Consider the following 16,517-nt stretch of genomic DNA (forward strand, 5'->3'; position numbering starts at 1 on the left):
TTGCCCACTCAAAATAAACTGGCCCTTGTAATGTTAATTGGAACAAAAATGTTATTCTTGTGCCACTATTCTGAGCGCACGTAAAAAAAAAAAAAATTGCAGTTGCGACTGTTGCATTTTGAGGAGAAATTTATTTTGAGCGAAGAAAAGCTAAATTTGAGTGAACAAACTTCATTGCTGCGTGCAAAAAATGTATTTCAGTGTTTGCTATTATCCACACACACACACACGCAGCCCCTCTCGCTCAGTTTTTGCATTTGCGCTCGCTCCAATGTGTTGCTTGCGCTCTCAACATTTCTGCCCGTGCGCGCTCAACCCTCTCTGTACACAGTTATATTTGTGCCACAAAACCAGTCAATCACAGACTTGGATGCAAAAAAAACGTGTTTGGCTGTTTTGGTCTCCAATCAGCTCGACGTGACGAAATGCAATATCCCAGAATCCATTTCGTCCAAAACTCAAACGAGGCAGTGGCGCAGGAGCACAGAGTGGCAGAGTTTGAAATATTACCCTTTCTGGGTCACAAAATAAACTTTTAAGATATTTTCATGCGAGAGTGGTGCTGTGTAAACTTTAAATATCTGCTCGATTCATCAAGACATCACATATTTGCACAAGTGCTCTAAACGTTTTCAAAATAAATTTCTCCTCAAAATGCAATACTTGCAACTGCAAATTTTTTTTATTATTTTTTTTAACGTGCGCTCAGAATAGTGGCACAAAAATAACGCCATACAAAAACAGTGGAACTTTTGTAGTAAACCCCTACTGAGGGACCTGTGATGACATGGAAGTAGTATGCAGTCAACTTGGGTCTAACAGAAAGCCCAGTCAGCCTGGACAAAGCTGCACAACTGCTGGACATTATATATACACAGTATATTATACACCCAAGTAACGTCACACCTCATAACCTCAAGAGCTGTTGGTATTTTAATGACTGACTAGAATGAAATGATTCATTCTGAAAATAAAGCCACACCTCCCATTACTTCCTGGAAGTACCACCTAAATGATGCATGCTGAATACTGTTAATTACATTTAAATACCTTGAATTGGTGTAAAATTCAAATAAACGCACACATGCACACTTACTTTTTACACAATTTTTTTATTTTTTTTTTCTAATTACAGACTCATGGGTTAAAAATAAAAATAAAAAAGAAGCAAAACATTTGTTCAAACCCCCTTCCCCTTTTCAAAAAGAAAAGGAAAAAAAAAAAGTCTCCACACAAACCCCACCCCTGACTTCCCCCATTCTAAAATAACAACTCCAGCCCACTCCTTTCATTTAATTAATAATCGATGCTGTTAGCTCGTCGGCCTTCCTCAGACAAGCCGTGACTGCACTGCGCGTAGTCAGAGAAAGGGGGCGCCCCAAAAAACACCCTCGTCTCTGGTCCTGCCTTCCTCGCTCTCAAGCAAACCTGCCTGCCACTCAGCTATGTTGGCTTCAGCTCTCTGTATATAAATCATGTGTTGGGTTGGCTGCCTGTTAAGTGCCATCTGTACTGCCGTGTGCTGCGGTGCATGTTGAACAGGTGTGTGTGTGTGTGTGTGTGTGTGTGTGTGAGAGACATTTGAAGTGTGAAAAGGACTAAAAGCGTCATCAGCGTTTGCTGTTGTAGTAAATGCCCCCCGCGGTGGGCCTGTGGTCGCCCTGTCCCCCTCCCCCGCCCCCCCACACTGACAGGATGGGGTGAGTGTGCATAGCGGGAGCAGAGAGAGAGAGAGATGCTGCAGAGACAGTGGGAGGGGCCGGCGCCACCTGGGGAGGGGTTGTCAGCCTCCACTGGTCCTGAAACCTGAAACGACAAGAAGTGGTCTAATATACAGAGAGAGGAGGGGGGAGGGGACAAGGTGCACAAAGGGAAGGAGGGGAAGAACAAAGGGGCGGGAGGGGGAGGGATTGCACGAAAATAAAGAGTAAAAACAGCAGATGCCTGTCAAAAGAATTTACAAAAAACAACAAAAAAAAGGAAAGAAAAAAAAAAAAGAAAGAGCTGTAGCCATGCCTGAGTTGAAGGTGACAAGGATGGACGAGCGGCAAGGATGTGGCAGCACAACCAATAACCCCCCACAAAAAAAACACCCCAAAACAAAAAGAAATACAACTCCACTGAACACTGAAGGTCCATCACTGTCCACAGATCAAGCTGACAGCACACAACATAATCCATGTTGTGATGAAAGGAAGAGAGGTTGGAGGGAATGAAACGTTAGAAAAAAATAAAATAAATCAAGGGTGGGGGGAGGAGGGTTAAGAGGGGGCAGAGAATGGGAGACACACAAGGGGTCGGAGAGGGTGCGAGCAGGTAATGACAAACTCCAAACCACAAACGTAACACAAATATTTGATAGCTAAAGTAAGTTTCACATATCTATGTTACATTAAAAAAAAAGAAAAAAAAGAGAACAATGTGTATTCTTGTGTATGTTTTTTTTTTCTCTCTTCCCCCCCCTGCTGTGGAGGCGGTGGTGAGTGGGTGGGCTGTGTTGATGATGGTGTGAAAGCAGGAGGTCACAGCCAGACCAAAGGAGACACATCTGCAGCCTGAGATTGAGATACCATCATCCCCCCCCAGATACCTCATCCCCACCTTTCCTCCCTCTTCCAAAAACAAAAAACAAAACAAACAAACACTGCCATAGTAATCCTCCCCTCCCTCCCCCAAGAGGCCAATGTATACCTTACCAGGGGTGACCGCATCAACCTCTGCACAAGCACGCTCACACACAATCTCACACTGCGGCCAGCCAGTCTCTCTGTCCAGGAGAAGTGTGTTTTTGTTTTTTTTTGTTTTTTTTTTTCCTTTTTTGTCTTTTTTTCTCTCTTCTGGGGTTCTCTTCTTTTATTGTTGGGGAAAGGGAAAGGACTTTTTCATTGTGTGTGTTTGTATTTTTTTAATATGGGAACAGAAATAGGGGGAGAGGTTTGATAGTAAGGAAGTATTTGGGATGGGGGGGAGGGTGTTTAGTAAGGGGAATACCACGATGTTGTTCGCCCTCGGCCCCTGGAAAAGAGAGAGAAAAAGAGGGTGAGTTTTTTCTGTTTGGCTTAAGAAGACGGACACCAATTTCCTGGTGCGATGTAGTAAATAAATATGTGCATGTGTGCGACTGTGGGCAGAGGAAGGGTCTGAATTTCAGTCCTGGAAGTAAAGTGAACGGGGAATGAATATATTGACCTACGTCAAAAATAAAAGAAAATAAAGAAAAACAGTGTGTTTAGGACAGTGTTCACAAATCACTAAATAGACATCTTTAAAAAAAAAAAAAAAATGTGCCTTTGATCTTAGAAACAAATCAGTGTGGAAGAATAGTGGTGAAAGAAGCTGAAAGCAGCTTTGTCAAGAGAGGAAAAGTGTTTAATTTCCAGATAAAATGATTAGTGTGTGGGTGTGAGGGGACAGCAAAGGCACTCTCTCGCCCTCTTTCTCTCTCTCTGTGTGTCTCTCTGTACGAGAGCCGCCTCTGGGGTCACTGTGGGGAAAGACCTTGAGGACAAACAGCACCACACATATACCCCCAGCAACACAGTGCACACAAACATTCACAGTTAAAAAGCGACATAAACTGCACTATTATTCTGCACGCATCACCACCCGATACACAGCCAGGCGGCAGTGAGACAGACACACACACACACACACACACACACACACACACTCAGCAGCACAAACACAAAGAGGTCACACTGGGACTCAAAAGTCCAGCGGTTGATGGGCTAAATGCTGAAGTCAGGCTGCAGTAATGAACCTTCGTTTCTGGGAGTGAACGCTGGAAGGCTGAAACTGAGCTGGAAGGTGTGTGCCATGTCTGAGGAGGAGGTGGTTAAGGAGGAGGAGAGGGGGAGGTGGGGGGTCATGTACATGCAAGGACATCCACAACAAAAGGCACAAACAACAGGTTCTTCCACATCATCTACTCAGTACGTGCGTCTTCTGGCTCACATCAAGATCTTGGCTTTTCACCACAGCAGCTTGGGAAGATGAGGATGATGTTAATGGAGGCAATATCAGAGAAAAGACTTTGTGCAGCCAGAGGTCAATTAAGTGCACGTTAGCATGATTGATCATCTTTGTGCTCTGGCTTTCTGTCGGGGTTTCAGGTGCAGATTAGGAACAGAACACAAAGCGGGGCTTTGATAAAATCTCTGCTTCTTCTAAAACAAAGCCAATCGAAACACGCGTGACTTACAGACGTCACACGGGCTGTGAAATCTTCCCAAGCTTACAACAGGTCAATGCAAAGACTTTTAGCTACGCGTTTGTTCACCATGGACCTTTCCCACAGCAATACAAGGCACCAGTGAAACTTGGTAGGATGACTATGAACTGCAGGCTAGTGATGAATTCACAATGTAGCAAACGCACAGCTCTTCAGCTCGCCTCTGCTATCGAGGCCAGTTCAGCTGCTCTGTGGCTGATTGTTACACGTGAACCAAGGCTGTAAGATAATAAGATGATACACTGTAGTATTACCAGTAATACCCAAGAGGGGGGTTTCTATCACTCTGAGTCTATTAATTACATCAAATCACAGATGGAAACCACAGAAATATTTATACATAGTTAATGTGAGTCAAAATGAGCAGCATATTTAAAACCTCAGATAACGTGACTGGAACGACTGGAGACCCAAGCTCACTTAAAGCTTTTAAAGTCAAATAACGTTTACAGGCTCCTTTCACTTTTTTCAGCTTGCAAACACTTCATTATGAGTGCTTTCAACTTCAGGAGACTTCATCTAACATACAATCCTCTCAGTTTCTGCCCAAGTCTTTGTGTGCCTTGTCGTGCAACGCAGGCCAAATCCCAGTGAGTAAACTATCAGGGTTAGGGTTTCTTGGTATGTGTGGGAGTGGCTCAAGTGAGTACACAGACTGATTAGAGAGATTCTGACCTTGAGGTTCAGACACTTTCTCACACACAGGAACAAATCGAGATGGAATCCTTTCCTGCGGTTATTTAAAAGCAGCCTTGCTGAAATGGGGAATCATTTCACAAATATCCCAGTTAAGTCCAAGGGCAAAAATGAAACAATAGAAAAATCACATGATAAAATAGGCTAAATAGGGCCTGTCAGAAGAACTTGGCAAATGGATTCATTGTTACAGCAGCTTTCTACTGGAACATGTTGTTTGTTAAACATCTAGTATTAAGAAAGAGCCTAGGCCCTCAAGGTTCCAGATGATTTGCAGAGGCAATCAAATCAGAATCTCTCAGTCTTAAATCTGAGTGGATGTGAAGAAGTTGGCATGCTGATCAGCGCGTTTGGCACCACACCTCCTTTCTCAGTCTCAACAGAAAAGAAAAAAAAATACAAGATGGCTCCACAGACTGAGCTCTACTCTACTCCGAGAAGCTTCTTCAGTTCAGTTCAGAACTGAAGAAGCTTCTTGGATGAGAGGTGAAATGTCTTCAAGCAACTCAAAGAAGTCCAGACGCTTCTCTTTCCAAGCTCCTTAGACAACACTCAGAATGAACTCATTACTTTTGCAACACTAGATCTTAAAGACTTTCGCCCCAGGTGGAAAATGGTAACAACAAAATGCTGCAAACTTGCACTGTGACCAAGTCTGCAGAGACTACCTCCATGTGCAGCACAAGATGCACAACAATCCACTGACAGGACCCCAAAGCAGAACTCTGAAGTGGAGCTCATCAAAATCATGATGTTGTGTGCAACTGTGAAAATACTGCATGTAGAGAGCCACCAGAATCCCAGTGCACAACACACTGATCAACACCAGGCTTTTTCTCTCATTCTTTACAGAGCCACATAACAGTAAACTGACTTTGCTGGATTTTCCAGACAACACAATCATCAGTGTGTTCACTACACCACTGCTGATAAATGCTGTGTTTAAGTAAACCAGTGCTACAGGTGAGCGAATCAACCATCACAAAGCCCAAACATCAATTATTAAAAATGGTTTGCATGCTGCTGCACAATTAGTGGCCCAAAGAAGTTAAAAACCTCACCAGTGCAAGTAATGCAGCTTTGCACCAGTAACTTTCCACTACAGTCAAGTTTGCAGAAACTTCATTGGCAGCGGCCCAAACAGATCCAATTTATGCAGAGTGCATGTGCAGCCTGGGAGGAAGAAGGTGGTGTGCAGCGAGTCCGTAAGCCTGTCTTGAAATGGTCGTAATGTGATGCAGCATGCAATGAATCCCACAACCAGTTAGCCCTGCTACATGTTGTGTTTTTGCCTTTATTATTACAGAATACATCAATGTGTGACCGTCATTCATTTATTCTATGAATGTAACCAAATAAAATAAAGAGGAAAGGGGGGGGGGGTATAGCAACTGATATACAAGTAATAATATCATGATGAGTGTTTCTAATTCTATGCCACAGCTCGCACAGTTTTTACTTCTGTATCAGATAGGGGTGGGCAATCTGATCAAACTTTGTTACTGCATTGCGCGGACTTAATCCCACATGATCGATCACATGACTAGCTGTTCATATGGTTGCCAGGATACACAGCGTATATGTACAATGCAGTTGTCAGCTCTGGTACTGAGAAAAGCTGTAATCGTGAGGGGAAACGATAGTTAATGATGTCATCTTCACTAAATTAGATTTGTACATGATAATCTTTTCAAATTGGCCACCTCTGTGTACAAGGGGCTTTTTGCCCTTTCTGTACTTACCTTCTCTATACTAATCAATTTTAATCTTAAAGACTTAAACACTGGACAAGCACATGCTCAGATTAAGAGGGACGTGACAAGTGTCACCCACCAGCCCTCTGTCCAGTCAATCATTATTTTCTGATTTGCAAACTGAAAATCTGCCCCAAATTAATTAGGCAAGTTGTCTATTTACTTTATTAAAATCCCTGTCCTCTGCCAGACTACCGGTGCCTTCTCTAACGGGGCCTCCTCAGGAACTCTAAATTCCAAACATTACAAGAAGCTGTAATCCATCTTTAACAGTAGTGTCAACTCTGGCTCATCATGACTGTCTGCCTTGCTTTTCCTGTGCTCCCTTTCAGTGCAAACAGTGAGTGGGATGCATGCAGGTGATGTGCTCTCCCCTGGTGTCAGACATGACGATGTCTCTGTGTCAGCTCACCTGAAGGCCCGTCCTCTGCCTCTAGGTGGTGTGTAGCCACTGTAGTAGCGTGCACGCAAGGAGAAATTTCCTCCCCGTGATCGGAACCGAGCCCGTGGAAAGCCACGGTCTGTGGTGCTGATGCCTGGTCTGTTTGTTCTCTTAGCGCCCACCTAAAGAAAAAGGGGACCTTGCATAAACCACAACATCCAAACAGTCTTCTGTGCTTTCACACTGAAAGAAATTTGTTTCCTCTTAATTCGTAGTAAAAACTCAACAACCTTGCCTTTTAGCTTCAATTTTGTGTTTTTGTATTTTTAAAATCAGTGCTTTTAATCATCTGCCACAGCAAGAAAAACAGAGAACCTTCTAGTTTAGACTGGCCAGTCTCAATATTGGGGAAACTCTGACCAGAAAAGAGCCAATAAATTGAAGGTCAGACACTAAAGCCACATTTCTACAAAACAAAAAAAACAACAAACACATTAAAATCTTCTTGTAGACATGCAACCAATCAGGACAATCCTATCCATGACAGGCAGAATGGCCAGTGACTATTATGACCACATCAGCTAAATGTAGTCAACCGTACTCCTGTTACTGCACTGGTGAGGTAGCTGCTAATGTTGCTCCCATTAAGTTCATGCTGCAACTGCGAAGTGTTTTGAGATGGACGATCATCATGTTTCTGTGAGAAAGTCTCAGGTTTAAACTGACACTTCTCAGATCCACACACTGTAAAAAAACCACTACCACCTCATTCAAGGAGCTGAGATATTTAACCTCAAAAATGTCTCACCTTTATCTGCCTTCCTCTGAAAAGTGACTCATCCAAAGCCATGGCTGTCCTAACAGACTCTTTGTCTGCAAACTCAATATAGGCAAACCTGCAGGGGGGGAAATAAAATCAATCACTTGGCTACAGTAAAACTAATCTATAAACAAAGAAAGCACTACAAAAAAACCCTTTTGTAATTACTAAAGAAAAACATATTTTTCCAAGGATAAAACTGATTTGCAGGTGATTTATATGAAATGAATAAAAGGAATCATAATCAACTTTCCAGCTCTAGAGAAGCTTTTAAAATGTGCTCATACTCATAATTGTACTGTGCTCATAATTGACTGATCCAGCTACCAATATGCAATAATATCATTTCACTGTAGAATTTCTGATCATTACCCCTTGGGATGCCCTGTGTATTTGTCACATAGGATGGTGACTCTGTTTACTGAACCGCAGCCATGAAAGTGAGCTTCGAGCTCTTCTGCTGTAGCACCGTAGTCCACCTGCAGACAGAAAAATATATTAAAGTGTTAGCATCAAGACAGCTGCGTCACCAGCGCTGTATTATACATTAAAAACACAACAACAACAAAAATATTAAAGCACAAAAGTAAAAACTAACTCTGAATGTATTTACAATGTGACACAAAACCAGGTCAAAAGTAAAAAGCTGCCTTAAAATTGTCTGAGATACCAGTGAGGCATACGCCCAAAGGATTCCCACAAACCACCAGACTTGGGCTACGTTCACACTGCAGGTCTCAATGCTCAGTTCCGATTTTTTGATCAAATCCGATTTTTTTGTCTGCTTGTTCACACTAAAAATAAAATGTGACAGCAAAGGCGCTTTAGTGTGAACGCTCAAAGCGGCCCGCATGTGCAAAAGAAGACTTCACACACAACGCGCTCTGTTTAGACCCAGACCAAAGTTGCAGATTTCTGTCAGAATCTGCAGATTATACAGTACAAATAAAATGTTCATGTTTCTCCAACGTTGTCTTCCCAACAGTTTCACTAACATCTACACTGGATGGCCAGGAAGCATTCACAATGTCTTCTCCAGCACTGATAATTGGCATCTGTTTTATGTCAGTGATGTAAAAGACTGATTTAATGCGACGTGACCATTCAAAAAGCAGTCGCTTTCTAAAACATCAGATATGTATCGGATTCAGGACCACATACGAAAGTGACCCAGATCGGATTTGTGCTGTTCACACGGTCATACCATGATCGGATATGGGTCAAAAAAGTCGGATTTGATGCGCTTTCGCCTGCAGTGTGAATGTAGCCTTATTGTCCGAGATTGGAAACAGAAGGTGTTCCCTAAACCCTGAAGAAGAAGTAGCAGCTCTGTCCCAGAATTCATAGCGCAGCCCAGCTCAGTTTCCAACAATCGCAGCAGCCAGTTAGTTTTAATATTATTCTTATTATTCTTTCTGGGTCACAAAATAAACATTTAACATATGTTCAGGCGAGAATGTAGCTGTGTAAACTTCAAATATCTGCTCGGTTTATCAAGACACCACATATTTTCAAAGGCGCTCCAACGTTTTCGGAGACGTCTGTTACCCACTAGCTCGATAGCTAGCCGGGGGCAAGGCTCACTAGAGCCCGTAAGAACACCGGACACCCGGCAAACAGTTTTCAAACCCACCGCGGTCTTTCGCTACTCGGGTTAAACATGATATATAAGTCGCTTAGATAACTTAAAAATGTTATTGTTTGGCTTTTTTTTTGTATTTTATTTGTTCCTGAGTAAATCGGTTTGGCTGAGATTAAAGTTATAGTTTTTACACAGCTGAATAAACGTCAAGCAGACAGCTGATTATCAGAAGTGTGAGATGCTGGAGAATAAACTCCGGTGTCCTGTTATATTTTAGATAGCAAGGAGTTTATTAAAATTCACCGAAACAATCTGCAAATTTCATTAAAATTTAATAAACTATCATCTTGTCTTTATTATTAGTTTGCACAGATCTTAAACACTAGCTGTAAGCTAATGATAGTTATATAAGAGCAGATGCATGCTGGTGCAATAAGCTGTACATCCAATGGATGCATGATCTGATTAGTCGACTAATCGCAAAAATAATCGGTGACTAGTCGACTATCAAAATAATAGTTTGTGGCAGCCCTAGTTTAAAGACTCTTCAGAGTATCACGAATGCTTAAATACTTAGTAAGAGTCCAAAGTGATAACACCTTGAATAAAGTTTGTACTGGTTGCAGGATTGATCAAAGGCACAAAGTGATTTCTATGCACAGACTCTTTAAAAAAAAAAAAAAAATAGGAAACCCACGGGAGCGTGATTTTAATAGGGCCAGTACTTATGATTCAGTGTCACAACTGGTTTTCCCCCCGTCATATTATTTCCATAATGTTATGTCAGACACGACAACAAGAATCAAGACACAATGTGGCCAAAATAGAATCTGCATGACACAAAGAGTTACTCACATTTCCGACATAAATAGATCTGCCATCTGCCTCCATCTTTTCCTCGATGGACATGATGACAGGGCCAACTGCACAGAGGAGAGAGTACAGAATAAATCTACATAGGAAACAACATTGAAATGAAACACATATTAGGACAAATTACTGCTTTTAACTCCAAATGTGAGATGTAGCGCACCTACAATCGAAAAGTCCATGAAAAGATGAGATCAAATGGATGGTATAAAGTAGGGCTCGGCGATATGACCCAAAATTCATATCTCGATATTTTTTTTAGCTGGATGGCGATATAAGATATATATCTCGATATTTTTTTAAAGCCATAAGTTAAGAACAAAAAGAGAGTTCTTAGTCAAAGCTGTGTCCCAGATGTCACACAGGCATTTTTATTTACATACAGCATAGATTTACATGAAGAAATTACTCAAAAATAAATTATCAGCATTTATTAAATAATAATGCTCCATAAATAAAAGAAAACAATGTTGTTTTTGTGCATAACAAAAAGCTCATAATTGTGCCGTCAAAATGTAAACTAACAGACGCTGAGCATAATAACAAAGACAGATTTCACAGCTGCTCTGTTCCCAACTTCTACTGCGTGACTGACAGCCTTGAGTTTGAAATCCACTTTGTAACCATGTCTCTTATGGTCCTTATACACATAATATTACGTCGAAGCACAGTACGTATCACTCCGCGAGGCTCCAGACTACGGTAGCCGTAATGCTCCGCCAATTCATCAAGCGCTGCAGCTCCGTAGCTTACCAAAGTCGTAAAACATTTTTTTGACAGATTGCTGAGCGCTGTGTACCACCTAAAATCGGTTCGCGGCCATCAAGCACAACCAGAATTCATACATAAGGCGCGCTGTCAACTTTTGAGAAAATGAAAGGATTTTAGTCCGTGCAGCCCCTGTGGGCTGCATGGCGTTAGCGTGGTTAGCTCGTTAGCGCAGTTAGCTCGCTAACACGTTGACGCCGTCCACCCCCACAACTCGCTAACGGAGATTTGCCGTGTCCATCTGCTCGCTGCCTGCAGGTGAAGCTATGGGGGAGGAGGAGTTGTATTCAGTGAAGGAGAGGCGAGGCCGAGTAACGTTGCGTAGAGACAAAAGTGGACGAAAGAGAGGTAAACTTGTGGCTCCACAAGTATAATTATAACGTAACATAGACTATATCGATATAAACGATATTGTCACATCTTATATCTCGTATGAAAATATATCGATATTTTTTAAAAACTCGATATATCGCCCAGCCCTAGTATAAAGGCAAAAATGGAGTTGACAATTGATTCACGAGTTTTGTCATTACACAAGAATGACAAAATCATAGTTTCTTCTTCACATGGGGCAATTAAGCAACATAAATATACTGACAGACACGCATTCAGATTCGTGCATTATATAAAGTTCTGATGGATGTAAACTATTTTATCATTTATTTAGATTTAACCTTATAAAATTGGACATAAGAGCATTGCAAACTGGGACTGAACATAAGTTTTTTTGTTTGCATTTAAAAAAAAAATCATCTCTGAGGGTTAAAAACATGGAATTGAATATTAAAATAATGTACTTTAACCAAGCATTAAAGTGAACCCATATTTTAATGCACATCCTAAACTGGTATGGGGTTACTGCTTGAAAATGAGTGTAGCATTTACATTTACTAAGTGAGATTATTTCTAAGCGAGCACACAACAGACAATAAGACAAATGATTATGGGGCTTTCCCCTCACTGGATAATGTGACAGCAGAACGAGACAAGAAGGCAAATGTGGACAGATGGGGGGAAAATGAAGGCGTCTGCCTTGGAAGGGGGAAAAAAAGAAGACGCACCTGGTGGGGGGCTCAGATTCATCTGTTTCTCCACCTCGTTCTGTAGCTCCTTCAGCTTCTCTGCCTCTTCCTCCATCTCTCTCACTCGGGCTTTGATTGCCTCCAGCTCCTGCAGCACAGACACAGATTCCATCAGAGCCGTCAGTCCATCATGTGCACAGCTCAACACAATATCACAATGCCAGTTACTGCTGGATCCATCTTCACCAACTTCCAAATCCAAAATGATTTAATGAATAAATCAGAAAGAGATCTAGTGTGTGCACACCCTGGAAATATTTTTAGGCACCCATTTGGCAAAATAGCAAAAGAAATGGTGCCGTGACCGTGACATGACCTCAGTATAAAGAGAGACTTTATATCAGCTACAAGTCGTAAAATCCATATGTGCAAGATTTAGGCAGAACCACAAAAAGTCTTAGGGAAAGAATGCAAGTAGCTCCGAGGACGCTGTAAGCCAAACAAATGTAAAGAGAGGACTTGGAGTAAAAGTAAAAACGTTAGCAGCATGAAGTGCTTCCCCACATGTCAAAAAGGAATGTCAGTGTTTCCAGGTTCAGTGGGAGGATGAAGTAGATACTGCAGTGCATCACTGTCCAGCTTGTCTTGATAACCCAGGTATACATGAGGCTACATTTAAAAACGCCAAAAGGGCAACTTTGTTTATAAACTACAACTGGGAGAAGATGTGTGGGAGGTTGTGTGTGTGTGTTTGTGATAACAAACCTGCACTTTCTGAATAGCAACATAATACTGTTTGGACAGCAATACATATCAGGCAACAGAATCAAATCTCGGTGTGTATTTAGTTCCTGCCTATTGCAGGAACTAAATACACACAAAGTTGGTATTCACCCATTCTATAGACAATCATCATATGAAACAAGCTGAAACATGGTGGGAAATTAGCCTCAAAATAGTCACCAATCCATATGACCAGGTTAACCATCTCTGTGTTAATAAACTCTGGTTGTGATGCAATTGCAAAATACTGCTTTACATAGCTTCAAATTAATTGGTCTCTCTGTGTGGATTGCTGCATTTTTAAACACCTACATCATAATTCCCCTCTATAAAGCACTGTAGCTGGAACTGTGTAATAATTCACATTTAAAATGGCTCACAAGTTTCTGGCTCCATGGAGGTCAGGACCAGCTCTGGGTCAAACTAATATTAACATGTGTGACCGACAAGAATTACCAGCTTTAAAATAAATAAATAAATAAAAATCCAAATATGGTAACAACAACAGTCAAAAAACATGATCCAGACTTTGAATAAGACCAACATTCCAACCCCAGATCCCAGACAGGATCTAAGCCCCTTAGATAATCTCAGGGAAAACCCTGTACTGGGACTTCTTCCACCTTTAAGTGCACCCTCAATCTAGTCCTGCACTGCTGCATGCGCACTATAGTTATTCTCATGCCCCACATTTTGCAGTATACCCTGCCATCCTGCCTAAATTTAATAGTAGGTACCTCCCCCAAGTGAAAAGCAGACTTTAAAGCCACTACAAAGAGGACCGCCAGGCCAAGATATGCGTGAGCAGAAATAAATAAATATATATATATACATATACATATACACACACACACACACACACATATACATATACATACACACACAAAACGAAAAGGTTACCAACCAAGGTTAAGTATCCAGCCCGAAAGCAGTGTTGGCAAACAGCACTTCAAATGTCCACATGATTAAAAACATCATGTCCAAACATGGTAACATTCACTGTTTAAGTGCTTACAACGCAAAAATATATTTATAACAAAAATGCCACCTTAGCCTAAAAATGAACTTCTGTTATCAGTTTATGTTGGAACAGCATACATCACTACATGGTCATATGCATATTAATTTCCAAGAAAATGTGTTTATTTTTGCTGGAGAGCCATTTTGGAAAGATGAAGCAGCGAGATGATGAAGAGATCTGCGGTCAATCCCGCTAAACTAAATAATGCCAATAAACTTATATTATTATTATTAGATAAACAGTGAGCTGGCTGTGCCCTCATGTGGAAGTGGACCCTCCTGTCTGACAGTGGTGCACTGCAGCACAGTGGGAGTCACTCCAGCTCGATCCAGAACTACTGACAGGATTGTAATGAAAAAGCTCTTTGTGAAACTGGGTGCAGCGACACAGACGGACTGTAATAAATTCAGATCTTCTCACCGCAGCGGGCTATAAAACTGCACAGCGACTCGCTGCACACGCTAATAAAGACATCATCATTTCTCGGTCGGCGTGTATTCACGCGACTGATGCTCTGACACATATCACCAACACTGAGATGATGGATGGATGGGAAGTGATCAACATTCAAAGCAGGACCGCTGGGATGAGCCATCCACCGCTGGCACGTTGCGACTCCAATTTTTCTCTCTGTCCCTTTTTTTGTCTCGTCTTGTCGCATATTCAGTGCAAGCTCTTTCACTCCCCTCCCTTCTCTTGCTCTCCTTGCTCTAGCCAAACACTGAAGGATGCAAACCCAGCCCCTCAAATACCGCAGCCCCTTTCTTCTGCGTTGTACGCCACGCTTTCACTGGCCGACATCCTCAAAACCCTCACCTGGTCACTCAAGACAATCCCAGCCATTGTGCACTCGTGTGTTAGCTGCACGAGGGAAAAATAATAATAATAATAATAATATATATATATGCATGTTTTAAAAAAAAACAACTAACTGGGCTGATTAATGCAAATTTTACATTTTCAACAATTACACAGGGTGTGCACCAACAAGCAGCGATTCACGACTCTACCCCCATTGTCGGCTGAAAAATAGGCGACAAAGATGGTCAGGTGCACGTCTGCCACTGCCACACCAGCTTTGTTAAAATCCGCTAGCATGTTAGCCCGTTATCACATGCTTAATATTCACGGCTACTAAGCCAGCTGCTGTTAGGCCCAGCAGCTTGAGGTGCAAATGCCGCATTTCATCTCGTGACTGCTGATTACGGCTGACAGGTCCGCTGGTCATTTTATCCGCAGCCTTTAATGGTCGGGCTTGCTAAGCTAACGATAACCTGCGGCCGCTCGCTCGCGTGTGCGCAAACCGGCGCTTGAAATGCAGCAGCCACAGCCGGTTAAATGATAAAGGTAAAAGGGAATAAAAAGAGGTCATTACCGTTAGCAGGTCGCCTTCTTAAGGAGGTAGACTCGCACAGCGGCGGCGGCTAATGGCGGCGGCCTGTCCTACCCTCGCCCCTTACTGTCTCCTGCATCTCCGTCTCGCATTTTTTCGCGACAAGGACCCCCCCCACCCCCCACAAACGGCTCGAGCTGCTCTCTGGCGCAGAGAAACTGGCGTCGCTGTTGCGCCAAGATGGCTGCCGACACCACGCATGTCACCACCCATTTCTACTGCACTGCGTGAACCACAATGGCGGTTAACACAGACCTGGCGATAGCAGTAACGCACACGGCATGTGACCCAAGATTCGTGTGGAGGATGAAAAAAAAATCAACAAATTGTTCACCTGCTTTTACTAGCTGCTCCGCCACGACCACAAAGTGTCTCGGTATTCATGTGGGTTTCCACTTTAGAAACAATGCCCTTCACTTACCGGATCTTCAATTGCGGCCTCTCCCTCTTCTAATCCCGGCTCTTCGTCACCGACACCCGGGTCTTCCAGCTCGGGATGTCCGGGGTCTGAATCTAGCAGAGATTCCTCCGCCAGTCCGTTACCGAACTCCGCCATCGCCCTGTTCCAACTGTACCGACGCGCCTCGTGGCCAAACCAACGTTGCAGGCCCCTACTCACACACAAGGGGGTAGAGTGAGCGGGGCGGCGAAAAGAAAAAAAAACGGCGGAAAACGCCGCTTAGTAAAGTTAAAATGGGGAATAAAATGCTAGCTTCACTTCTAGCTACTACTCAAACAGCATACCACGATGAACGGGGACTACTGATTTACGCTACCTTTAGGAAATGGTCCTAACTTACGACAGATAACCTAGTTTATTTACTTAAATGTGTGTATAAAAAAAGGCGAGGGCTATACGCGAGAGCGGCGGCGTCCCTTCAGTTCAGAAATGGAAGCTAGGGGTGGAGCCATGGATCACTGCAGGCGTAAGAATCTCCCTCCCATTCGCTAACCGAGGATTCTAGACCAACCTCTTCGGTCTTAGCCGCATTCCTATTGGTTAATGAAACAGGACGTTCCGGTTCCGAAATCGCATGTGTGCCTCTAATTGGATTACGCTTCTGCCCATTATATCGAATCAATCACAAGTAAACTGGCAAAGGTAGTTGAGCAAATTAATTCCAATCACATCTGAGTGTGTCACATAGATTGTCTCCCCCAGAGTGACCTTTGTTTTAAATATGCCACTCAAGCA

The 16,517-nt window shown here is 42.6% G+C and overlaps 1 protein-coding gene across 3 annotated transcripts; it reads right to left on the minus strand.

Moving 5' to 3' along the window:
- Positions 1-1,144: 1,144 nt before the first annotated feature.
- Positions 1,145-16,228, minus strand: pabpn1 (poly(A) binding protein, nuclear 1). Of its 3 annotated transcripts, none has more exons than XM_085418368.1 (7): positions 15,744-16,228; positions 12,165-12,273; positions 10,321-10,388; positions 8,256-8,362; positions 7,872-7,959; positions 7,094-7,245; positions 1,145-1,806 (listed from the first exon to the last, which is right to left on the minus strand). In XM_085418368.1, the coding sequence occupies exons 1-7, from the start codon at positions 15,876-15,878 to the stop codon at positions 1,611-1,613; spliced, it is 855 nt and encodes a 284-aa protein (XP_085274494.1). In that variant the 5' UTR covers positions 15,879-16,228; the 3' UTR covers positions 1,145-1,610. The 3 variants fall into 3 exon arrangements, with proteins under 3 accessions (XP_085274494.1, XP_085274496.1, XP_085274495.1); XM_085418370.1 differs by lacking the exon at positions 15,744-16,228 and adding an exon at positions 15,305-15,435; XM_085418369.1 differs by lacking the exon at positions 1,145-1,806 and adding an exon at positions 2,212-3,015.
- Between the last annotated feature and the right edge of the window lie 289 nt (positions 16,229-16,517).

The sequence above is a fragment of the Rhamphochromis longiceps genome, linkage group LG9 (assembly GCF_057381845.1).
Source record: "Rhamphochromis longiceps isolate RC_006_pf linkage group LG9, R_longiceps_female_GT1.1, whole genome shotgun sequence".
Classification (NCBI taxonomy): Eukaryota; Metazoa; Chordata; class Actinopteri; order Cichliformes; family Cichlidae; genus Rhamphochromis; species Rhamphochromis longiceps.

Excerpts from the sequence above, each read along its gene's own strand:
- pabpn1 (XM_085418368.1), bottom strand. The coding sequence starts at position 15,878 with ATGGCGGAGTTCGGTAACGGACTGGCGGAGGAATCTCTGCTAGATTCA. Across the intron at positions 7,960-8,255 it reads TACACAGGGCATCCCAAGGG|GTTTGCCTATATTGAGTTTG; the intron begins GTAATGATCAGA and ends CCCCCCCTGCAG. Across the intron at positions 7,246-7,871 it reads TCAGAGGAAGGCAGATAAAG|GTGGGCGCTAAGAGAACAAA; the intron begins GTGAGACATTTT and ends CTTTTTCTTTAG.